The sequence below is a fragment of the Thunnus albacares genome, chromosome 7, assembly GCF_914725855.1.
Source record: "Thunnus albacares chromosome 7, fThuAlb1.1, whole genome shotgun sequence".
NCBI classification, from domain to species: domain Eukaryota; kingdom Metazoa; phylum Chordata; class Actinopteri; order Scombriformes; family Scombridae; genus Thunnus; species Thunnus albacares.
The window spans coordinates 12,038,338-12,064,603 of record NC_058112.1 but is presented as its reverse complement, the minus strand read 5'-3'; the positions used below and the strand labels follow the sequence as shown (position 1 = coordinate 12,064,603).

Here is a 26,266-nt window from a genome sequence, read left to right as displayed (position 1 = left end):
TCAGCTCTGAGTATGTCATATTTTACTTGCAACCTGTTGATAATGTCATAATTTAGGGAAGAGAAGAACTGTATTGACCCTTAAAGCCAAACAAGCTGAAGACTGTAAAAACCAAGACAATTAAGTTTTGGATAAATCTGAAACAATGTTTTATCAAGCAAAAACACCAAAAAGAAATCTCCAGCTTTGTAAATGTGAAGATTTGCTGTTTTTTTTTTTTATTTTAATTTAATTTATTTTTAGAATATCTTTGGGTTTTAGTTTGCGAACTTGGGCTTCAGAAAATCTGGGATTTTTCTCATTTTTGCTTCACTGTCTTCTGACCTTTTATTGACCAAATGATAAGTCAAGTAAATCAGTTATGAAAGTAAGGCCATGCTGACTGCTCTGTGAGGCTGCACTTTGAGTACATGCTAAACGCTAGCATGACAACACACTCACAATGCTGACACGCTGATGTTTAGCAGGTGTAATGTTTGCCTAGTTCACTGTCTTAGTTTAGCGTGTTAGTATGCTAACATTTGTTGTACACAAAGTACAGCTGAGGCTAATGGGAAAGTTATTAGTCCCGCAGGAGCCACACTACCAGCATGACCAATAATCACTAGTTGCCACCCTAATTTTGAGCATTTACCAGGTGCTTATCTTGGTGTTATTATGACCCATCTCCTTTAACCATTAGCTCAGAGAATCTAAACATCTACCTCCTGAGAACTGCAAGACTATACAGCAGGTGAAAAATTTGAAATGGCCTCTGTCAAGCACAAAAGTCATGCACTTTGCACCATGATGATGGTTTAGCCCTTGGTTGCATTTTATTTTGAGGATGGCTTGTGGTCATAGCTATGTTTACCAGCTTTTCTTAGTTCTTACAATTTGTAAACCTCCCGAAAACTGTTGTTAAAATGAGATCTTTCCTTCCAGAGCTCGGTGTTTACTTAATCACAAGGAAGCTGCCTGCAACATAGGCCTGTCACCTCGCCAGGTGGTTGGGCTCAAGTGGATGGCACTGAGGAGCCAGTTCTATCCCTCAGGGTATTAATATGTCCCTTCACTGAGGCTGCTCGGGGCGTATTTATCTATTAACTAAAATTAACCGGAAGACGTTTAAAGGCATTGCGAGGTGACAGATTTCCAAGAAGAGCGTGGGCAGGAAGTGGTCACATGTGACAGTAGTTTTCGCTCTAGCTCCTATCCACCACTTGTGCACAGTTCCCTTTTCACTCTCTCTATCTCACGCACACACACACACATCTCCACAATGACACCCCCCGCCCCAGTGTCACCCTGCCTTGGGCTTCCGAGAGCAGGCTAACGTTTCAAGACTGCATTCCTGAGGTCTGCTTACTCCTCATTTACTCTGCGAACCTGCATTGTGCGCTTGAGAAAAAGGATCACTTTCAAAGCCAGCCCTTTGTAAATCTTTGGTTTTTTATCAAAAGCATGAAGGGTGTGCTGACTTTATGTGCATGAAGGCAGATTTGATTAGTATTTATATAAAGAAAAAAGGCAGTATCTTTATTCAAAACACAAGACAGGCAAAATCCATATAGCGTAATCAACAGTGTTCAACTGGCTGGCCTCCGGACAACAAGTCTTTAAATTGTACACCTAATTGGCAAGCTGGAAAACCCATTCACTCAAGAGCAGACACTGAAACCTAAAACCTTGACTTGCACTTTCTAAAAGTAGACTTTGAGAGAGATCTGCGGCCTGTGCTTGTCACCAGTTTAATTCATGTGCCACTTGCTCCACAACACCCTCAAAGAAATGAGGAGAGCCAATGTTGCATATCCTATTTTATAAGCTATTCATTCACGCAGGAGCAGGGATGTTCCCGTTTTGTCTGACGGTAATCGCTGTTAGCTGTTAACAGAGGAGAATTACATTGTTCTCATTGCAGCTACTGTATGATTTGTGTCATTCTTGATTTGGGTTTTGGCAGGACAATTTGTTTTTCCTGCAATGCTGAACAACTTATGTAAGGCTCTGTTATGCCCCAAACATAATTGGATTCAATGTTACATGTTGATTCAGCGAATGAGGAAAAAATAATTGGACCGCTGTGTCCTGCTACTAAATGTTAGTTTAAGGTTGGATGTCTTTGACCACAAGTTTTCTGGAAGGAACTATGTTATTGTGCCACATTTTAACATTAAAGTGGACTTCACAGAGGGAGTTTCACTGTTCAGAAGGAAGGATCCATCTCAAACAAATAACAAACTTGATTTATTGTACACACACATTGTGTTGAATGCTGGAAATAATAATATTAAAATTAACATTGTCAACTTCTATTAACTGACAAAAATGAGTCACATACAATGATGAAGGTCATTTAAGGTTTTGCGCACAAAAATCTCCAACTCCATTAACTCTGTAACCTCTGCTGTCCTCTGAAGCCTCTAACACTGTAACTTCATCACCTCACAAACCATGGAGCCACACTAGTATATCTTGTGAATTTTATCTGGCTGAGAACTGCGCCCAGATTTTAAAAAGTACCCTATGAATCTAAGTGATTAAAGCAAGGGTGTAAATGGAGAGGGGGAGCTTGGTGGTTGGCGTGTAGGGATGGCGCATGTATGCGGCCAGCTGCACCTGTCTAACTGCGCTAAAGGAGCAGAGCCTGGGGCCCCAAGGTGGATCTCGGCCAAGGGGCAGCAAGAGAGGAAGGTAAGGAGGTTAGGCTGAATGTGATTCCCCTGAAAATTGCTTGCACCGCCTGCTCAACAAAGCTATAAATAACTTTTATTAGGTTTAAGTGGAATTAGTGGAGATGTTAGTCGTCAGCAAGCTCACAGATATAAAGACGTAGACTTTCTGACATGAGGAGAAGGAAGAGCAAGGAGTGTTAATAATAAAAGCTTTCCACATTGGAGCATGCACATGTGCAAGCAAACATGGACAAGTAGATGCAACAAATATCACAAGTAAAAACTATTATTTATTCATTTTCCATGTCCACATATTTCTGTTTAGGGTCATACTGGGTGCTGGAGGCTATCCCACAATCCTTTGGTGGCAGGCAGGGAAACAGCCTGGACATGTCGCCTGTTCATTGCATGGACAGTCAATCACACAGAGGCACGTTTTTGGACTGAGGGGATCCAAAGCATCCAAGGGAAATCATGGAAAGAATATGTAAACCTTCACAAGAAGGACAAGAACTGAGATTTGAACCAGGGACCTTCCTGCTATGTGACAAAAACCAGTCCAAGATGATTTCTCACTGCTAATATATAAAATCATATTGTCATTAAATAAGCATGAACAATGACTCGAGGAGGTGAAGTAAGAAAATGTAAACTTTATTGCAACATTGTCAGTCTAAATTCTCTGATTTACAGAAGAGAAAAACACTTGTAATGGCACAGTCATCGTAATATGTACATTGCTGATACTGCAATAATCCAGACACTTGTGTTGTCCAGATTTAAGAGTGGCATATTAAGGCAAATGACATCATGTTTGCTCAGTCCGTAGAGGGAATAACAAAGCTTTTCCTGCAACTTATACGCGAACGTACCACAGCATTCCTTAAAACATTAGAACGGGGAACTAGAAAAGCTCCTCACATGAAGGGCTTGGTTGGGAAATCACAGTTTGTCCATTGTACATTCAGCTTTAGGAGAAATTAAGACGTTGATGTGTTCACAACATACTGTGTTGTGCTAAGACATTTGGTGATTAGATAAGCTTCAGTAGACCTGAGTGTTGATACAGTAAACTTGTTAGATCAAAGTTACAGTCAATTTAGTGGTAAAGCATTCACTAAGTCTGTATCATCACTGCTGACAAGTTAAGATTGTCTTGTGAAGAACAAATCAATAAGGTAAAAGTACTTCCAAAGAGTACTGTCAACTAACTAACTGTATATGGAGCAATATATCATGGTGCAAACGTGGTGGTTACATTTCGTCATGGGCTGATTTTGAATATAATCACAAAAGAGAATCAGTTCTCATTTACATGTCATTTGCTTTTAGTCCAGGTTCAAACCCAATAAGAAATGCTACTGAACTGAAGCAAGCAATGGAAATGGATGTGATTACAAGGGCACTTCAACAGAGCAGGCTAAATAAAGGCACACATGAAGGCAGAAATCATATGGGGTTATGTTATGCTTTTAAAGACTCTTTTCCCCATGTCGTCCTTGTGAATACAGTTTGGGACATACATGTATTCACTCTCATGCCATGAGTTTAAGGAGAAAATCCATACCACTTCCTATATCTGCCTGTTAAATAGGAAGGCTATAGCCAAGAGAAGGTTACCTTAGCTTAGCATAAAGAGTGGACACTAGTGGAAGTAACTGCCTCTGGCCAAGAACTAGTCCGGCATGTGAAACCACAATTTGTTGTTTTCGCACTTCCTTTTTGTACAAATTAAACAAATGATAAATGATAAATGTTAAAATGATAAAATGTTAAAATGATACATAACATGTTAATGAGCTGTTGGTTACCTGTGGACATAGCCCAGCTAGCTGTTGCCCCCATTTCCTATCTTTGTGCTAAGCTAAGTTAGCTAGCTTCTGAATGTTGCTTCACCTTTACTGTACAGACACAAGAGTCGTGTTGGTCTTCTCATTTGACTCTCAGCAAGAATGTGAATAAGCAAATTTTCCCAAATGTCTAACTATAATTTCCAAATCTCCTTTCCACCTCTGTGGTGTTATCAACAAGGCTTTTTTTATATAACTTCATTTGGCACTCATGAAAGAGCATAAAGCAACACAATATCGGACAGCGTTAGTATAAAAAAAAAGAGCAGCAAATTTAAAAGCCCTTACTACAGCAGATTAATAAGAAGGTAACATCTAGAAGATAAATTCAAACATAGTATATAGTTACAATGACAGTGGCCTCAAGTTCATCTGGCCTACAGTACTAAGGGACATTCAGGCGTGTCCAACAGAGTGGTATGTTGATAAATTAAGTTAAACTATTCTAAGAATAAGTGCTAAGGGATAAGTGATAGTTTGTTGTGTCTGATGACTCTGTAAAGCAGTGGAAAACTGTAACTTGAGGTACATTCATAAAACATCAGCCCTTCGGCCTGATAATTTCAAGTAAAAGCCTTTCCGATGAGTGAATAAGATATATACGGTATCACGATGCGTCAGTCTCCATACAAAGCTTTCTGTGAGCTCATCTCCTCCCAATAAGCGTTTCCCCCTCGATAAAGCCCTTTCAGACATCCTCCTTTGTTCTTTTCTATCTTCATTTGGTCTTCTGGAGAGATTCAGATTTTTTGCTTTTAAAGCAAACAAGGGGCTTGCTTTGTTCCTCCTTATCAAGAGAGCCAGCAGCAACTAAAAATGTAAAGACTGTAGAAATGCAGTATGTAAACACACAGATTGCTCTGGAACTTACATACAAAAAAGCAGAACAGAGCAAAAAGTCCAGAAACAAATCAGCCAAGAGGTAAAACCGATTAACATTTTTAAAAAAAGGAAGAAAAAATGTCACAAAGGGAAAAAAAAAATACAAATCATTTTGAACTGTAAAGTGCAAGTATAAAAAAAATCTTTCTACATATTGTCTCAAGACAGGGCCTTGAGGCAGGGTCAATGGTCTTTTGTGGAAAAGTGCAAGTTGAGAACAGCACAAATATTAAAAAAGAATTTGATTCAAAAGAGAAACAGGATAAGTCAGGTCACTTGTTGAATCAGTCATATGACTCAGCTTCTCCGTAAGAAAACGGCCACCTCCTCCAGGGGCACGGGGTAGTCCTGTAGAAACGTCCCCCCATCGAACACCTGAGCGTTCTGGCTGTCCTGCCACTGGAAGCCTCCGTCAGGCAAATAAATATCCCTCTGCACTGCTCCCTTCTCCACCACTGGCGCTACCAGGACCTGGAAACAGGCAACAACACACATTAGTTTGGTAAAACAAATTCAGATGTCAGGGAGATTGTAGACTTAAGTAGCAAGGCATCAGGTTACAGCCAGAGTTGATTTATACGCTATTGGATGCCAAGTATAGCGGATGCTGACAGAAGCAACTCAATCCCCTCCCATCAGAACATCATTAAGTCACCTCGTCTCCGATGAGGAACTGGTCATTGATGGTGAAGGTCATGGGGTCACTGGGACTGAGCCACCACATCGGCCGGTAGATGGGGTTTCCTGTCATCTGCCACTCATCTGCATACTTTTCTATGAGTGGGACCACATCCCTCTGGTGCTTTGTTATGTAGGTCTGAGTTAGGTTTAGCACCTGTGGGGCACCAATGGAGAGAAGAAGAACAACATAATGAGGATTACAGAAAAAAATTATTAGGAGCTTAATAACCTAGTGTGTATTGTTCCTGCCATCACAAAAGCTAGCTCATGAAGAAGTCAATGTAGGATCATTGTCTTCCTTTATATGGAGCTGTATTTTCATTCAGTCACTTATGTCTTTTATTAATATCCAGCCAAATATATTTTCAAGAAATCCAGAGTGACTGAGAAACTGAAACCAACAAAAAAAAAGTCATTTCCTAAACCAAATCATCTGCCACAAAGATTTTAGAATAATATTGACAATGAGGTCTGCTAAAGACATTTGTGCCATCTCTACACCCAGACATGGAGACAGAACTTAAGAGCAGTTCATTGTTGACTTAGTGGTTTTAACACTGTCCAAATCTTTCTCCTGTCTCCCTCTGGCCAAATTACTTCAGCATTCCTGGAAGGGTCACATCCTCTCCAGTGTCCTATGACAAAAACAAAAACTTGACCGCATCTATAAAAAATGTATTTTTATGAGTTGGGATTGAGAACATTTGTAGGAATGAGCTTGAAGTCACAGCCCGGGTTTGAGTGGATCTTTCTCTAATTGAGAAGCCAGGCATGTGTGTGGTTTTGAGGTTTTATTGCTATTTGATTTCAACGTGGTTACTGCTGTGACCTGTCTATGACTGACTGAAGTCTCACACACTCTGGAACAAAAGGTGTGCCACACTTAAACTGCAGTAAAACGCCCATAAAACAGAAGACTTTACCATCTAAAATGCCTTCTCAGTCTCACTTCATCTGAGTTTATAAGTTGAAGGCCATGCAAGAGACCAAAATGGAAAACATTGCTGCTGTCAAATGTCTAGCTGTCCAAAAGGCCTATTTTTATCTCTGTCACGCAACACAAGTCACAACCAATATATTTCGCTGCCTCAGTCCTCTCCTAGAGGAAAAAAAGTAGTTGATCACTCCCACTATGTCACACTTGTCAATTACTCATGGAAAATCTTAATTGCCACAATAAAGTATTTTTCCAAGACTTGTCCTTAAATTCATTATCATTCCTGCTGAAGTGGCTCTCGAGAGCGAGAGTGAGCCATAAATCTAGAGTAGGGATTGTAATTCAGAACAGATGGACTCTTAACCACAGGTGATGTTTGGAGGGGGCCAAGCAATCGCTCCTATTGAGGGAAGAGGGGAAGGGCGAGGGAGGGAAAAATAGCCTTCACCCTCTTGAGAAACATCAAGTGCTTTTCTGTTCAGGAACATGAGCCCTGGTCCCTTACTGTGAAAGTATCAATACTGTCACCGGATTCTCTGAAACTGTAGGTCTTGTTTTCCTGCTATGCACGCTGAACAGTACGTTTCTGATTTCCTGCAAGGCGGGACAGAGGGGAGTACTTGCTCTGCTGCTGGGGGGAGAACAAGGCATGAGTTTTGATAGACTGCCACTCAGCAGCCCTCGTGCTCCTCTGCAAACACACCGGCCGGCTCACTGACAGTGGTGGGAACTTCTTGATGGTGATCTGCAGAGCTAAAGAGAGGCTGCTGGGTCAATAAACTCTCCCTGCCTCTACTCTTTTCACAAGCAATCTGCGCGAGAAGGAAAGGATAATCTCTCACTCCCTTTTAGAACATCTAATTGGCAGCATTCACACATCACTTCACTTGATCTCTCCGCTGTAAATCTTCACAAGTGAAAATCTTGTTATCAGGTCAAGAAAAGAATGTGAACCTACTGCGTTGTCGCTTTTGTAATTACATCTAATGCGGATGACGCATCTGTAATGACAACCACCTCAGCCTGATGGTGTAGGGTGGGCCAAATGTGCGTGAAAAAGTGTCTACAAAAAGGGGTTTAAGTGCGTTGGGGTGTCCACATGAGGTGCTCTGACTGGTTTGTAATGTTTTTTTGGTTTATAGTTGTATACCCGATCCTCTCCGTAGACCCATGGTGGTGTATGGAAGCTGATAACAGGGAGAAAAGCTGCAATCTCAAGCCAACGGATGAACAACTCTTCATCTGTGACCAGGTCTCCAGACAGAGAGCCACCTATAGGGAGAGAGACAGAGAGAGGCAGAGAATATTAAAGATACAAAAATACTCAAGGGGAAACAGATTATGTGTGGGCTATTTGGGAGAAGTGGAAAGTACATAATATGAATTTTCCATGAAATGTCTGAACAAAACCCTGAAACATTCGGGTGTACAGATGATCAAAAATGTAGCTAACTTTGTTTAAAAAGTCTGGAAAAGAAGGCAAGGAGAACTATTTAGTTAATATTTATTCTCCAGTATTATAAACTTGCAGTACATGTTAAGTCAGTGATTTACAACTTTTAAAGTGGGTGTGAAGATCTGAAAATCTGATTGTGTACATCATTAGTTTTCTTAAGTTTTGACTGAATACTGAACAGTCAGCATTCTTGCTCATTTTTAATTTGTGGTGTCTTGTAAGCCCATGTGGGCAAGACACCACAAATTCTGTCTGTAACACTGACAGCTTTTTTTTCTCTACATCAAAGTAAATAGTTGTCTCACAGACATCAGCTGTCTGACTGGCTGTGATCCACTATGACAGGAATTTCGAATATTGCAGGAATACAGAGGATGTTTCAACTCCCTGACCACAAGATCCAAAGTGTTTTTTGTTTGTAGCGATTCCACAGTCAACTACTATGTACTTTTTGGTTTTCACATATGGGTAGAATATAAATGTACTGAGCAAATCCCTCAAAATAGTGCAAACACTATGAAAGATTTTTGAAGAGCATACAGTAGAAATGCCCATCAGTTGTGGCTACAATATGTTCTTAGTAAAGGTAAGAAAAATGACCCATAAGCTGTGGTATTACCTACTGCATCAGGAATGAGGAAGTTGTATCCCAGCAGAGTGTGGTGCAGCAGGGAGGGAATGATGCCCTTCACGCCCATTGGGCTCCAGTCGGACTGCAAGGGGGTCATCCTCACAAACAGCGGCTTGTGGCTCGACCTGAGGCACAAATAGAATCTTAATAAGCAAACGCATGACTCAAAATGAAAAGCAGATTGAAGGAGCAATCTTAAACTGTAGAAGATCATTCTTGAAAAATTACAGAAATCTTTAGGGTAATCTGTCTGTTAATAAAGCATACAGACAAGATTAGATGCCTGAAAGCGTTACCGGGTCCCTGCTGTCATAATGGTGGAGTCTCCGATCTTGGTGGCCAGGTCGGCCAGCAGGCTGATGTACTTGTCTCCACCTAGAGCATGTGGTGCCCGCAGGGCCTGCTCCTCAAATGGATTCCCCTCGCCCCCCTCCAGCATGATGTACTCCATCCCCAAGTGGGCCTCCAGGGATCCCACTCCATCCAGGAACCAGCTCACGGCTCCTGGGTTTGTAATGTTCAGCTTTACACAGAACCTCCCTCGCCACTGACTCATCACAGGGATCTGTAAGATGGAGGGACTTAAGTGAATTTTGATTGGAGTTAATTTCCCACTATTATCATATTATCAATATAATGATAATTAACTAATTCATTGCCTCTGCTGTTGCAATGATAGAGTTTCTGGATAAGGTCACGTTCACACTGCTCTGCTTTTTATCAAACTGCCACTAGTGAATTCAGAGAATCTGCATGGCAGATGGAAAGTGTCCACTTTGGAAAACACTATGTCTGTTTTTCTATGAATGGACCAATCACAATAGAGAGGATGTGGAGTTCTTTTTGTCTAGGACGGCACCTCTCAACCAGAAAACTGAAAAGAAAACTAAGGTAGAAAAGTTCAAAAGTGGAGGTCAGTCACATGCTCTAAAGAGATGAATATGCCCCACTCAGGTCTCACCAGGTGTCCCTGAGGGGCTGAGGGGAGACTGAGCCAGTAGGCCTCAGTGCCGTCCATGAGGGAGGTGTGGAACTGCGTGGTGTCCACGCCCAGGAAAGGGGACAGGGAGATGGAAATGTTAAGAAGCTTGACAAGTGGGAGGTCCCTGGTCAGTCTCTTGGACATCCCCCTTTTCCTGCTGTTGAGGTAGTCATGGTCCTGCAGAGAGACAGAGAGATACACTATGATACCACATAACAGTCTGGTAAAGTCCACACTATACAGCCTAATGTGTGCATTCGGAAGGCACCTATTTCCAACACCATTTAATTTTCATTTTATCAATAACTGCCTACATGATTATCTAAATAATTTAAATGTAACAATGTGATGCACTAATGGAACAATTCAACTATTCATAAACTGGTTTGACAGATTTTAGTAGCTTCACAGATGACCTGCTGATCTCTCTGACCTGTAGCTGTGACAATATGACCTCTGTCAGAACCATTTAACATACAATATGTTATAATCCTTTGGAATTTACATGTTAAAGTCAAAGAGACATTTCAGATTACATAACTGTGGAACAAAATCTCTTAAGAATACAAAGGCTGACTGCAGGAGGGGAAGCTGTGGTGGGAAGAAAGGGTAGATTAGCACATATTATGTAATTTCTTTTCTGATCTTTCACTTTGTTCTGCTTTTTCTCTGAATTTGAATGTACACATGAATTCCAACATAATTGCCTCCATGCTAGAATAATCTTAACCGTGGTTTGCTAAAAAAAAACCCTGAATTAAACAGTGTAAGTAATATGTTTAGAAACTTATTAATAACCCAAATTTCCAATGCCAGCAAGTTGTTCCAAATTATGACTTTGTTTCATGAAACTAATATGGAAACTGGAAAAGAAAGGTAATAGCATGACTGATAATTTATGAATACTTGTAAAACTGGAGTGAAATAGAAGCCTAGTTTTTTAAAGAGGATCATTGTTGCCAGTCACACTTCTGTAGAGCCGCACACTTCATGGACAACTTTGAGCTCCATAAGTTTCCATGCAGCACTGTACGCTTGGCTGATTCGTTATTGGGGGGGAACCGGGTGATGTAGAGCCAACAAAACTGGTGTTAAATATTTTTGATGTACCAGAAAAACTTGAGATTGTGAGTAAAGGAAACTCTTGTTCACCAAATGGCATCCATCAGCTGACATGTGTTATGCCTCCCATTTCCCACCCCTCTTTTTCTCATTTTACACCTTCTGAACTCAGAATGGAAACATATTCTTAAGTGTATACAGTGAGATGGCTGAAGTCAACTTCTCAGATGGATATATATTTTGTGAAACTCCTCTGCCTCCTCTTCTGTTGCATGGTCCAGGTCAGATCACAGCATCTAGCTGGTGTCAGCATCACCTGCTCGAGTTAGTCTTGGCTGAGATCCATTCAAACCTCAATACATCCAATTCTTCACCATCCCACAGTTACCACATTCAGAGCAACCTGAGATCTGTTAGGAAACTCTGTTTGACTTCTCTTAGCTATATTTATTTTGTAATGGAATATCATCAAGTATTGAAGTAACAACACTTGACAGTGGTCCTGGTGGTCTTGTTTCCTGGGGGTGCCAAACAACATTCAAGGAAAGTACTTGGATAGATGAGAAACAATAACAGAAAGCACCAGCATGGCAACGAAGAGACAAATGTCTCCTGTCCATTTTTCTATTACAATAATAATTTTTTTAGGTGATGACACACCTACACCAAAACAAAACTCAATCATAATGCATTAGGTGAGCAAGACACAGGTAGTGTGGTGGGCTTTTTTCAACATGAAAGCAAACCCCTAAACCATTTTTTTCCTACATTGTGACATTTTGGTGAACTTGTCCTCCCTCCTTCATTCTCCGCCTGTCTCCAGTGCTCTGGAGATCCACTTAAGGAAACTCTTTCATCCCAATCCCTGACCGGTTTTTGAGCCTCTGCCCAATGAACCCTCACCAGCCTCACAGCCCAGATGGTTGAAGAGAAGGATTACGAGAGTCTACAGCTACACGATACAAGAATTGGCAGAAAGAGGGGGAAGATGAAAAAAAGAGCACTTGTACCAAAAGAGATATGCGTGGCAGCAGACCTCTGTGCTGAGGTATATGTGTAGTGAATGTTTCTGTATAGTCTACTATTTGGTTTCAGATGTTCCAAAGGTGTAATAGAAAGTTAAACATTGACACTTTTGCAGATACAAACATTTCTTGGGGAACTGGCATCTCTGGAGGTACAAACTTGCATGACCAGAGCCCAAGAATCACTGCTCTTCAAATGGCAAGATAAATAACAAATCTGAGTAAAAAAATGAAAATATTTGGTCTCAAAATATAGATGAAAAGTAAGAAAGGCCCCATGAAGTGACATCTTATTTTGTTCTTGTGTATTTCCTACTGAAAACACATAAAGGAAAATTGAAAAGTGTAAACCAACGGGATTTCTTTTAGGGAGTGAGACAGTTTTTGTGATTAGTGATGTGGAGGGCTACTGTTCAAAAATCTCTGGTTGTTTATTTAGATTTCTTTTTGTCCTTCTACTCAGTAGATATCATTATAAATCCATTAGGAAGTAAGTGAAAGATTGTTCTGTCTTTGTTTTGTTGACTTGAATTTCTTATTGCTTTCATTCAGCGTATATCACCTAGATACAGTTCATAGCAATAAGTTATAGTTATTTTTTCACTTAGATGGATGAGCACTAAGCTTCATATTATTAGCTACCTTACAGCCATCTTCACTGGGCTTCAATGTAAGGTAAAACTACAATTCTTTGGCTCTGTTTCTTTGAGGTTTAACTCAACCAGTGAGATTTTTTGTGCCTTCAGATTTCAAGGCTGGAGGTAGAGACATACACTGCAGTACAGCACGTACCATATCAGAGAGGAGGTTGGTGGAATGTTCATTGAGGCTGATGACTCCCTCCCCCAAATGGTGTCTCCTCAGACGATTAGAGAAGGTCCTCAGCTCCCTCTCCACCTTCGGCCCTGAATCCACATTGGTGAGCAGCTTCCAAAACGGCAACCTATAGGACACAAAGTAGGATTATGCAGGTCCTGCTGATCTAAATTCGGATGTAGATTAGATTATGACCCCCTAAAAATACCCACAAAGTTTCAGTCAGTGCTCACAGATACACCATTGTCTGGCAAAGAAATGAGGAAATTCTCATCCCCACTAATCTAAACTGAACTAACCACAGTGCCTTCATGTTAGGCAGCTCCCTGCTGTGCTGTGAGAGCTGTTTCACTGCTTCCTGGTGCGCGGCTTTCACGTTGTGGGCCACACACACTGAGTACTGTAGAGGGAGACGCTCCATACTAGGCAGTGACTGCAGGCAGAATTGCTGTCTGCTGTCCACTCCCAGCTGCAGGGGTATATCAGGAGATACCAGCACTGCAACACCTGCATTGATGTGAGGCAGAAAGGAGAGGGTACAGACATTTATTACATCACACTATAAACACATAATGTAAAATTTTAGCATATGCAGCACAGTCACTCCATTATTTCAACACTGAAACAACAGCATAAATGGTTACTTTGCCCCTTAATGTAAGTATAATGTTGACTTTAGTGTGAAGCAAAATTGTGTGAGACAGTCCATTGCAGATTCCTGTTATATGACATAGTGCAAGAGTGTTATTGCAACTTGGATGTGTGACGGATTGAGTGTTGTGGGTGGTAGAGTGTAGAGGCTGCGTCAGCTGATATTACCCCACTCAGATGTGAGAAAAACACTCCCTAGCATGAGATATAGCAGTATGCGGTTGGATGAATTTACCCTGGGACTGCTGGCAACTTCTATGGAGGCAGGTTACACTGAAAGAAGAGTTGAGTAGTCCGGATATATGTTTAAAATCACATTGATAGTGAAGATTAATCGTTTTTTAATCATTGTTTTTATCCAGAGCATTGAATCAGGCCAATCAGTGTGATGTATCTATCTTATATCTTTCCAACCATTATCTCTCTATTCTCTGTGACAAAAACAGCAAGGAGGCAGAACTAAGAAGAACACCAGTGATTAAATTAGTCAACTTCAGCCTTACAATCATCTCCAGCAAGGGAGATTTTTGCCTTATTTTCTCTCCTACTGTATACGGCCTTTTTAGAGGCCGTGTGAAATGATAAGATTATGCGAAGCAGATAATTGTGTCCGCAGATGTAGCTGCCCTGCAAGGAATGCCTCTTCCCTCTCAGGTTACCCCCAACCCCTACCCTCACCACTTCTCACTCATCCTGACTCCCACCTTCTCCCTCCCCTCCGACCACTTTTCACTAACTTCCTTTCCGCTCTGCTCTGCTCTGCAGGTCTACTCCATCTCAGGTCAGCAGAACCCAGCCAGTATCAGTCTGAGCCTTCTGGGACCCCAGCCCTCACCCGAGTTTTGTGTAATCTGCTCGAAAGCAGCCAAACTAGGATTTGGGATTTGGAGTTGATCAATGAACAGATTAGGTCTCTCCAAAGCAGGCAGACAGTCTGAGAACCCAGGCTGAGAGCTTGGCTTACTTCAGTCACCCTCTCCAGTTTCAATGGGTTTACTGTTCTCATGCAGGCAGAGACCAGGAGTGGGCAGGATACTCATGTACCAGTTTATAATCAGATTAATAGTTTGGGAGATCAGTATTCAAGTACTGCATAAAGCTTAGTGAAGAGCCTTCAACCTCAGGGTAATTCTCACGTGTTTGCAACGGATAATGTCAAAGAGATACTGGTAACACCTCAGCTGCCTCTCACAAGGTATTAGGTCACCACCCAACTGCTTGTTACATATTCATAAATGGCAGATAAATGTAGATTTTTTTCTAAGAAAAACCGTGGTATATTCAAACTGCCAGAAATAAAAAACGAAAAAACAATTTTTAACGCGGCAAAGGTGTTGTGAAACTGCGTTTGTCAACGCTGCACATGTACAGTGAAGTAAAAAAGTGGGGCAGTGTAGAAAATGTTAGTTTTCGGTAGATAGCTTTATGGGAGGATGGAGGTGGAATGCAGGCAGTGGAAATAGAGGCCACCAGAGTACACCAGACACCAAGAAGCCTTGTCAAATGATGTGCAGATACAGCGGGCTACAAACAATGTGTTTTACCAAAGTGCACATGGGCTGGAAAGTGGAGTTTAGATTTGGAAGCATGACTTCTAGAGTCATGTTTAATTTTTATGGGAAATGATATGGCAGGGCCTCAAGAAAATTGGATGATCTGGTCAAAAAAGGCCGCACCCTTACTCCCTCTTTGACCAAACATGCAAGTTAAATACACTCAATCCTGTCTTATATCTTTATATACTTCTACTCAAAGCATTTTGCATGTACTGGTGCGTGTTTTTAGTTTGGGGGAACTCCTGCTCAAAAATGAACTTCTAACCCTGGTTATATAAACTCAGTGCTCTATACGATGTAGACACACATCTTTGACTGAATAGTACCCTTAGATGCATATTGCAGACAGGAGAAGGAATCAATAAGAGTTATTTAAAGAAAGTGAAGCAGGTTTGAAGCCTTGAGTTACAGCCAAGGTGGGGTGCCCATGAGTTAAAGGGGAAGCAAGGAGGACCCTATTTTTAGAACAATTCCTTAAACACTCCAAGCTTCTCCTGAATATTTTCCACTAGCTCTCAAAAGAAAATTATACGCCTGACTGAGCGTATCCACTCACCTTCAAAGCATCAGGTAGGCAAAGGTAAAAGTGAATGAAGTTTATTGGGCAGATTTCAATGATTTGACACACACATGCCTCAGTTTTACAGCTGTTGAGCGAACACACAAATCAAGGTTGTCTCTTGACACACGTGAACATATGTAGATTTGCACACACGTAAAAACACACACGCACACACAGACATACACACACTTTCTTTAATGGGAAACTGTAGACTTCCAAGAAAAACATAGTGGGACTTATAGGACCATAAAGATTCTGCGCTTCCTCTCGCTCCGTCTGAGCTGAGGTGGAAGCAGAGGTGACCCCATGCAGCTTCTGAGGGGTCAGGAAGGTTTTAATGTGGCGTCTAGGCCCTCAGAGAGTGGCTCAAACCGAAGGAAATCGCTGCCGCCTGACTCCCTGCTGCTGCGGACCAGATGGACTGCACTCTTTTACCTGTCATATTTACACTGTTATTTATGACACCTGCGCACGCTTACAGACCTGTCTGGGGTTATAAAAATGTGTATTCAAATACTAACTGTGTGTGCGCACGTATGTGAGCAAGTGTGTGTGTGTGTTCAGGCATGTATTTTCTTAACAATGGAAACTTAGTTTCTTTGCCCAACCTCAAGAAATTGATGGCCACAAAACTGGGATCTTGCCATAGTAGTAAATTTCCAATCCCACTTATTGAAAAAATAATGAAACACTAAAGAAACTTTCTCTGCTCTATTCCTATCATTGATCAGTTTTAATGTTTCAAGTGTTAGACAATCTGTATTGTACAAATATTACAAATATAAAACATGTACTCACGATAATTGATAGATCAGACAGGAAGATCCCTTTGATGTCTCAGCTAATGAAGTAAGACGACAAGATGCAAGATTTTGGTTTAATTAAAAAGCTCAGTGTTTAAGAAAGGTAACAGAATAGACCTGGACAACCACAGACTGGTTATGTATTGTCACTTTGTTTCTAGAGAAGGTTATGAATGAGCTGAAACATACAGGTACATCAGTGGAGAGAAGCTGTTGTATGTAGTCCAATCTGGATTTAGAAAAGTCTCTATTCACTTACTCTTGCTTGTTCTTGATGGAAAGTATTTGCTAGGAGATTGACTGTGGAACATTTTGTGGGATGATTTTCATACAGTAGCCCTCTCATACAGGAGATGACATCTAGCTTTTAACAAAGCTTCAGTTGGCTAAGCAAGTCATTCTTGAAGTGTTTCACCTCTTACTCAAGGTTTCGGGGCAGCTGCCTGAGGACCTCCCGGTGACCTATTGAGTTACTGAAGCCTGTTTTGAGCAGCTTGTTTACATTGTTATTATTTATTTCTGTATATGTATGACTTAGTGATCTTGGCTTAACATACAGACAAGAAAATACTCAAGCTATACCCTAAAAGATGCTATTAAAAATAAAAAAGAGCATAGCTACAAAAAGCTTTGATCATTTCCTATATGTTGTCTGTTATTTAGTACTAAACCTTGTTTCAGCAACTCTTTATCAGATTTTAGGACAGAGGAAGTGATGGTTTAATGTCAAAATTATGTACCTGTGCATTTAAAAGGCCTATACAGTAAACATGTTGGGTCTTGGTTGGAAAGCTCCCATAGGATGGGAACATCATGTATGTCAAGAAGAGTTTGCGTGTGAAAAAATTACATGTGAATCTATTGATGTTAAATAGCCACAGCAAAACCAAGCAGCTTGAGGAGAAAAGTAAAAATCTGGCTTCCAGAAACAAACAAAAAAACCCATTTTTTTTAAATCAAATTTTTACTATTATTTTTTCTTTTGTGGTTATCTTGTTTCCATTGCCATTACTCACCATGACCAGGACCATAATGGAAACACAGTGCGCTTTTGGCTTATTGTTCCCATCTTTGTCATTATAAGACTCATAAGACTTGTATCAAATAAAACTGATTAAGTATCATTATCTGAAAGAGCAAATCAAAGTCCAAGATGGTTACATAACTTTTATCTGTCTGTTGTACTTGGCTGGTTCCTACCGAGAGACCAAACAACAAATGAGAAAGAGCAATAAAGCATCATTTCTTTGGATCCCACATGGAAAGATTAAGTCACAGATAGAAATAAAGAAAAATGGGTGGGAGAAAAATTGCGCTAAAATGAAAGATGGAGAGACCAGAGACATACAGACAAGAAGATAGATAATGTGTATATGTGTGTGTATATACAGTATCTCTCTCTTGCTGTGTGTGTGTGTGTGTGTGTGTGTGTGTGTGTGTTTAAGCGAATATCTCAGAGAGTTGCTGTCAAGCCATGTGTGTCTTACAGAATTAATTTCTGATTCTAATCTCTGATGCTCACTTTGTAAAGGCTAGCATGGAAAAAAGCCACATATGAGGAGACAGCAGATAAATTACTTTTATTGGTTCCAAACTGAGTGAAGAAAGTAGGTAATGTCAAAATTATAGCTATCACACTCTCACTTATTACAACAGCCTGCTGTGAAAACAAATCTTTCCAAGCCCTTATTTGTCATGATGAGTTGGGGAAACTTTGATGAGAGCCAAGTTATGACGTAGGACTACAGGATCTGCATGCAGACAATGGAAGAATGAGGCCCTTTGAGTCTAAATAATGCTAATATAAAAAACAGAAGAGAATGGAAAAATTTGTTAAACTACATTTGAGGGTAAAAACAAATCCTGGCAAATATGCTGCTTATTGTGTGCCAAATAGGATGTCAGAATCTAATATAAGCATTCAAATAAATAAAGTCAGTATCTGTGACTGTAATAATGACAAAGATGTGGCTGAAATGTTGGTGTGGCTATTGGCTTTGACATGTCATTAACCATCAATTAGCTAATGAAGTTTTTAAAACTGCATATAAACCATCTGCAGGATTAAAAAAAACTAACAGCTGTGTTACAAATATTCAGCCTGAAAAAAGCTGTATTCATGAAGGGACTTACATTATCTAATAGCCAAACCTAGCTCTAGATAGATAATGCTACTAAACAACAGCCTTTCTTTTTTAATGTAGCTTAATATTTGGTGAATTGAAATGAATAAAAAATAAATGGATTGTAGCTGTGACAAACAAATAAAAAAGTAGATCTATATACTGTATGTGTAAAATTATTAATTTCTTTATATCTTTATTTGATGCAGGAAAACTCTATTGTAGATATTGGCCCAAGATAGAAGGATGGAAGAATAATAATGGCATCTGTGTGAATTAACAAAGGCAAGTGTTGATGCATCCTCAGTTTATTATTTTAAGACAGCAACTAATTTCTGTCATGGTGATTTGACTGTGTGCGATAATGAATTTCCAAAGTATAGCTATAAAGCACTATTTCTGCTTCCATTTGGTTACTAAAGCTCTGTGTAAATTGCATCTTCGGGACCTACATTACAGAGGAAATGTAAGAATAAGCCCCTAAAGCTTTTGGAAAATGTCTCCCACAGAGTCTCTTCTTATGTTTTTAATGCATGATGTGGTTTCAGTGATATCTAATCTGTTCTTGGTAGCCCAGTTGTTTTTGTATGGATAAAGACAGGTGGGGCCATGACTAGTTCCTACAGTTGGCAACACTCTCAAATGTCACTCTCCTGCTCTGTTGCATATCTTCTCTCCTGTGTCTCTGCTTTTACTCTTCTACCTCTTCTTTACTTTGCAACTCTTTGTTCTCAGTTTCATTCAGTTTGATATTGACTATAGTAGTGCAGCGCGCAGTCGTTATTTTGGTCTGTTGCTCTATGTTTCAGTCTGTCTGTCTTGCTCTTTAACCGTTCCCAGGAGTCCTTTTAAGTTGGTAATGTCAGTCACAGCTCCATATTCCCCACCACATTTACAATATGTTCCTATGACTAACTAGAATCAATGAAGACAGGTCTCACGCACACACAACGCTTCAACAGAACTGCTCAACAGAACTGCTCAACAGAAATGCTGCTAGTGGTCAATGAGTTCACATAGCTGTAAGGCCTGATATCACACTAGAAACTGCAGTATGTTTGTTTTCTTCAAAGCAGATTAAGGAAAAAGAGGCAACATCAGAATTCTGATGAAGGCTTCATGCCGAAATGCGTCAGCAAATTTGTCAGTTATAAATAAAATTCACCAGAATGACCAAGACATGTGGTGACTCTTTTACTTTTTTATTACCACTGGACTGCTGCCTTTGCTGGATCTGTTTTGGGGAAAACAAGAATACTGCTGTTTTCTTTTTTAAAACAGAGCACCCAACTGAAACTTAGCACAGAAGAAGAAGAATACCTGTTTTCCTTTATGAAGACACTAAAACTGTATGCCTTATATTTTTGGGCCTTATTGTCATTAATAGAGGTGCAAAGTACTTGGTCAAAATAATAATATCATAATCATACTTTAACAGTGGGTTTGTTAGGGGCCGGTATCAAACATGATCAATCAGCTCCTCTCTTTTCCTTTAAAAGCAGTGTTGTCCCACACGTGATGAATATTTGAAGTTGAAATGAGCTTTCTAGGCGTATTGAAAAGCCAGACAATGTGCTTTCTGTTCAGTTTTACTGGTCAAACAATTAACACAAAAACATTTGCATTTATAAATAAAATTGAGACTATAATAAAAAAAACGTATGGATATATTTGGATCATTGTTTTGTATGTTGTCTTTATTTTTGCAAACTGTAAGTGATTTTTAGTGCTGCTTTCAATTAGATTCAGTTAGAATGTTAATGTTTTGCTGCCAAACGTTAGAAGAAATCATAAACACACTTTCATAAGCAGAAGCATAAACTCACTTCCCATTATGGTCCTGTTTACTACCCACACATAACTGCGGAGTTTTTTCCCTCTATAACAGCTGCTATAATTATTTCCTGCCCCACCACTATTAACAGCAACAATAATACAGTTATGACTCTATCACATCATGCTGTTTATCACAGCCACAGTCATCTTGTGCAATCTAAAATAGGTACTATTTCTGTCAGACCTTTTGGAAAGAAGGATATGACAAACGCAGCTCCTGAGCAGTCCACAGGTTGTTTTCTGATGTTAAGTGTTTCAGCTTTTCATGAAAGTCTATGAGCAATATTTCCAGGCTGTCAGTCTCAAACAACCCTGATATATTTTAGTGCATAAACTGAGAAAGTTATGATAATAATGAACCATAACCAACCAGCCGGCCAAGAGCACAGATGCTTGTGTGGTTATTTTGCAGTAGCCTGGTGCTGGTTGTACAAGCCTTCATCAATGATTTATGAACAAAGTAACAAGTGGCTCTGACATGCAAAATTGCAATGCACATCACACAAATTAGAGACTGCAGATGGAACACATACAAGAGAATCAATAGACTTAAGGTACGGCCCTCTTTCAGCATGCAATTTGTTATGGATGACTGATACCAGTGAGGAGAGAGATGTTATTACTCTGCCATACTGGCATTATTGCCAGAACAGATGTGTAAAGTGTATTCTCGCTGTTCTGCTGTTCTTTTGGTGTAGGAATGCATAATGAATAAGAAACATACACTAATACAGTTACATATATAAAAGTGGTTTGTTTGAGTATAAAAGGTGCACAGACATGCAGTTAAAGTCAACTTTGGTGTCAGTCTTAACACCAAAACAGCAGTGCATAATTGAGTTGCCTATGACACTTTCTAATAAAAAAAAAATTTATGCCCATCCTTACACCTGGACACATGGCAAATCACCAAAACACTAACAGGTCTGACTGTTACATCCCTTGTTAGTGATGTGATATACATATAGGACAGCATCTCAGTACTTAACATACATCAGTGCAATTGCAATGTTGGAAAATGAGTCAGAAACATAGCTTCAGGGTTTGAGAGTTTTAGAGCTTGAGAGTGTCATGTTATCTGACTTGTGCACCTTGAATCAGTGAATGAACTTCGGATGTGAAATGTTCCAATAAATTAAATATTCTTGACACATTGGCTAAATCTGATTACTGGTCTCTTTAATTTTTTAACTCATGAGCTGTATGCATGAAGAAAGAATGACACATACTGCACGTCTGAAAATCATTTAACAATAATAATTTCTTCCGATTCTGCACATAGGAAAGGCCGCTGTGAGGCCAAATGTGCACATGATGTAGATCTAAGAACCAAAAAAGAAACATCCTTGAACTTGAAAACAAGATATCGTGTTAAATATACCTTTAATGCTCCAATAGGCATCGCTGTCATTGCTGAGCATAAGTTTTCTATGTTTGGGGCTATGTACAGTATGTGTCTGCGAGTGGTTACTTGGCAACATTCAAACAGGTGTTCTCATCAGGATCTCATCTCATCTGTGTGTGCTTTTTTTCTCTCTGCAAAGCTAAAGAGAGAAACAAAGGGTTACACAGTCCTGATAATTACTGCCGTCCTCTCACAAGGTGGAAAAGGGAATTAAGGCATGTGACCCCCTTGTTAAGCCTGCCACTGTGTTACATAACATCCCGAAATGTGTATGTGTGTACATGCATGTGCATTTGTTTCTGTCGGTGTGTGAGTGAAAATGTGTGAGGCTAGTACGAACAATCAGTGAGGTCATAACGGATGATTGATTGTATCACCTCATTGGTTGACTTAATCAACTGCCTGGAAAGCTGGTCAGCACTACTCAGCTACTCATTAAACACACACACACACACACACGCACACACACATGCAGAGGGCTCCTTAAGACACTGACAAACAGAAACATTCAGTATACGCCTAAAAAGTACATGTTATAATGTGCATGATTATAATGATAATGTTATATTTATACTAAAATCATTCGGGAGCAAAGATTGGTTTGTTTAAACAGCAGCTCAGTAATCAAACACCACACAAACTCAGCTTGAGAGCCCAAAGTCCCTGATGTTAATGCTACACCACATGTACACACACACACACAACACACACACCACACGTTCCTCATCAGTCACATTAACCATTCACATCCGCCAGTGGTCCCTGCCTCCCCCTTTTGCCCCCAGGATAAAATCTAACACCCCCAAAATAACCGGGTGAGTTATAAGAGTCAGCAGGGCCTTCATCCAACCTGCCCTTTTAATAGAAACAAAAGGCAATTACCCCGGTATCCCTAAGAGTTAATTTAAGATGCTAAAGGTGGTTTGCTTCCCTTTGTAGTCTAATCTCTAAATTAATAAAGCGAGATGCTGCAGACTGTATCATGTTTCAGTCTATTTGTGGGCCAGTTTCCTATCCAGTGGTGTGTGTTTTGGAGGTGCTGGTTTTTGCAGACAGTTGGACCATTTTTCTGCACTCAAACACAAACAAACAAGCGCATCGTGAGGGAGGGGGATAAGAAAACACAACATCCACAGGGCTTCCCTCACGCCCTGGGATTCACGCCACACTTCGTACACCCCGCTGTTGTGGGGTCAGATTTCCCGAGCTCTTGGTGCAAATTCTGCACTGATGGCAGCTGTAGAAAAACAGCTGACCCTGTGTCATTTTAAAGACTTGAAAAGGTCTTCTTTGTTGTATCAGACCTAGGTGTAAAGAAGAACTATGACCCCCACTTTTGCTAATGAGATCATTTCTACTGATAGTCATTTGAACTGATTGATCCCAACAATGACCTCTTACCTGATGAGCCCAGGAAGTAGCGTTCCAGAGCCGAGCCAAAGCCAGAGGGATTGTCCTTCAGATCACTGACAATGAAGGGCTGCATGGTGGCATTCTGGTCGTTGATAGGCCAGGTCTGACCCCGGACACTGGCGCCACCGTACCAGGACACGTTGGTCATGGAGAAACAGTCCTGAACGGACACACGCGTATGCATGGACACACAGAAAGACACATAAAGACAGGACAGAGGTACAAAAAGGTTTACATAAAGACAGAAACTGACTCAGCAACTAAATGTTAAATCGATGCTGAGGGGACTCCAGTGGAGAGTTGAGGAGTTGAGAATTAAAAGAGCCACATTAGACAGTAGAGGGAAGAGGAAAAGTTTAAGTTCTTGTTTTTCATCCCACATCTTCAAACACTCATCCAACATTTAATGAATAATTGATGTAGTTCATAAGAGCACTCCAATACTTTAAGCACACTTAAAAGCAAATGATGAATATATATTTCATTTATAGGTGTAACGTGAGAGTGCTGTCACATTATGCACCTGATGTCTAAGAGTATGGATAGATCTAATATTGAATGTGATAGGTGACACATGAGACTGTCTCAGAGAGTGATTTAGAAAGCTTGTCTGCCCTCAAAGCGTCTTTACGCATGAGGGACAAAACCAGAAGCTCATTTATTTCCTGTCAGCAAATCTAGGCTCTGTTAAAGAGTTTTCAAAACGGATGCCAAGTGGTCACCTGAGAGGCACTGAGCCGGATTTTGGAAATTATAAAAATAAATGCGACTTTAGTTTGGAAAGATTTTCTGTGTCCAGTCGCAACACATGACAGGGAGTTATGGCGAGGAATGTTCCAGTGGGGACAGATTAACCTCCCCAAACATCCAAATAGTTAAATGCCTTTGATAATTAAGCTGGCGGGGAAAGTACAGTAAGTACCGTGCATGTAAAAAAAAAAAAAAAAAGCACAACAACTGTGACGAAGCAGTTTTAACACCAAATATATTCCACTCAGAGCAGCTACATGGAGGACTGAGAAAAGTGAGAGGACTTTTTTTTGTCTGGAGCATCATGTCAGTTTAAATGAGCTACTCAAACGTCATGTTTGTGTTTTGCTTCATAGCCTACAATTTAATCGAATATCACAATTTCAAAAATTCCAATTCAAATCAGCAAAATCACGAAAATGTTAGTATAGGCCTATAAATTGCAGATTAAAAAAAATCTGATTCGTATAAGCCAAATAATTGGCACTGAATGATACACAATTGCAAAAAAATAAAAATAAAATTAAAATAAAATAAAAAGAATTAAAACAATTTATTTAATTCCAGTTGAAAAGGATAATTCCACTCTTTTTAAAGAGTATCTTGTGGCTTAATTTTATATAAACAGGTTTTGAAATCAGGTAAATCTTGGGTGATCACCTGTATATATATATATATATATATATATATATATATATATATATATATATATATATATATATATATACACACACACATATAAACAAATACTTGACCAACATAACGTCTTGTATACTGATTTATATGAGCAAAACGCTTGATATTATGTTGGCAGATTTTAAAAGCGAATAGGCTTTTAAATGTTACATGTTGCGTAAAAGCGTCATATTCTTAAGGCTCTGACTGTGTTTAGTGCAGTGAGAGCTGGTTATTGAGTGCACACTGACAGAAACCTTACCTTCAACTCCACATGACAGTGCACCGGCGTCCAAGTCATACTGTAGCACTCCGTCTCCGTCTCTTCATTCACCTCCAGCGAGATCTTCACCTCGGCCACCGAGTCCCATGTATAGCAGAACTCCGTTTTATTCAGCCAGCACAGGTTCCTCACGAAGGGAACCTCAATGTCGGGGTTCCCCACATTCCCGACGTCAATTTCCACATAGGTGTTGTCCTCCGTCAAGGTCTGTATGACCAAGGAGTGGGTTCTTCTCTCCCAGATCAGTCCGCTAAAAGTCCCCCTGAGGATCCAGTTTTTGTTAGGCTGATCCACAACTTGCCAGTATATGATTCCGATGGTCATTACAAAAAAAACGGCCACCCCGAGACAAGCTATAGCTCCTTTCCAGGTCTCGTTCATCTCCTTCAATCCCGTGTCCCATGTTACCTCTGGGATGGGGCTAGGGTTCCTATTTCGAGCGTGGGGCATGTTGTTTTTGAGATCAGCAAAGAATCAAACTCAAAAAATGCTGCAGAAATCTCTGTGCGTCAAAAATCTCTGTTGCTTCATCATGTCATGGTGTTTTCAGTGAGGCTACAAGGTAAACCAGCGTACTCTTTATCTTTACACCGTTTATACTGTTGGGATTTTTTTGCGCAATTGTGCCAGCAACAGATACCTGTCATGTGAAGAAAGCTGTGAGAACAAAAAAATCACAGCGGGGAAATAAAACAGTATGAATGAATAATTGACTTACCACATACTGCTGCTCTTTTAAAAGAGTTGAATTTGTAAATTGCATTGGCTGCAGTAAGCTCGTGAGCAGTCCCAAGCCGGGTTTGGCAGCAATGCCTACGAATAGCTCCTAAGACGCTGTCTTGCTTGCCCTGCACTTTCTGACGTAACGCCGGGCTGTTTCTTCAGATGTAAGGTAGAGAGAGGGAAATGGGGGATCGGGAGGGTTTGGCAAAGTCTTAGAGCTGCCCGCCGGGGCGAAGAGGCCACGGACAGCCTGGAAGGGAGGGATCCCCATGCGTGCTCGCAAACTCTCCGTGCGCTCTCCGTGCGTAAAGACTGTGGAGACTTGTCAGCCGGAGGTTTGGTCGACGGTCAGAGGCGTCAAATTGGGAATGGCAAGGTCGGGGCACTTGCCATGCTTTATCCAAATTTGATCTTGAGGCGTTTCACGTTTTCATGGAGAGCAAAGACTGATGCCTGAAATCGACAAGTAAAAACATCTTACCAGAGGCATATTTAGGACCAGTGCTG

General features: G+C 40.4%; 1 protein-coding gene across 2 annotated transcripts; it reads right to left on the bottom strand.

The window, feature by feature from the left end:
- Window positions 1–3,290: 3,290 nt before the first annotated feature.
- On the bottom strand, window positions 3,291–26,121 carry si:ch211-236l14.4 (SITS-binding protein). 2 transcript variants are annotated; one of them, XM_044356587.1, is made up of 11 exons: window positions 25,755–26,119; window positions 25,016–25,676; window positions 23,317–23,488; window positions 13,279–13,486; window positions 12,956–13,106; window positions 10,056–10,253; window positions 9,391–9,659; window positions 9,083–9,219; window positions 8,158–8,279; window positions 6,045–6,224; window positions 3,291–5,860 (listed from the first exon to the last, which is right to left on the bottom strand). In XM_044356587.1, the coding sequence occupies exons 2-11, from the start codon at window positions 25,484–25,486 to the stop codon at window positions 5,687–5,689; spliced, it is 2,082 nt and encodes a 693-aa protein (XP_044212522.1). In that variant the 5' UTR covers window positions 25,487–25,676; window positions 25,755–26,119; the 3' UTR covers window positions 3,291–5,686. The 2 variants fall into 2 exon arrangements, with proteins under 2 accessions (XP_044212522.1, XP_044212523.1); XM_044356588.1 differs by lacking the exon at window positions 3,291–5,860 and having other exon boundaries at window positions 6,132–6,224; window positions 9,087–9,219; window positions 25,016–26,121.
- Between the last annotated feature and the right edge of the window lie 145 nt (window positions 26,122–26,266).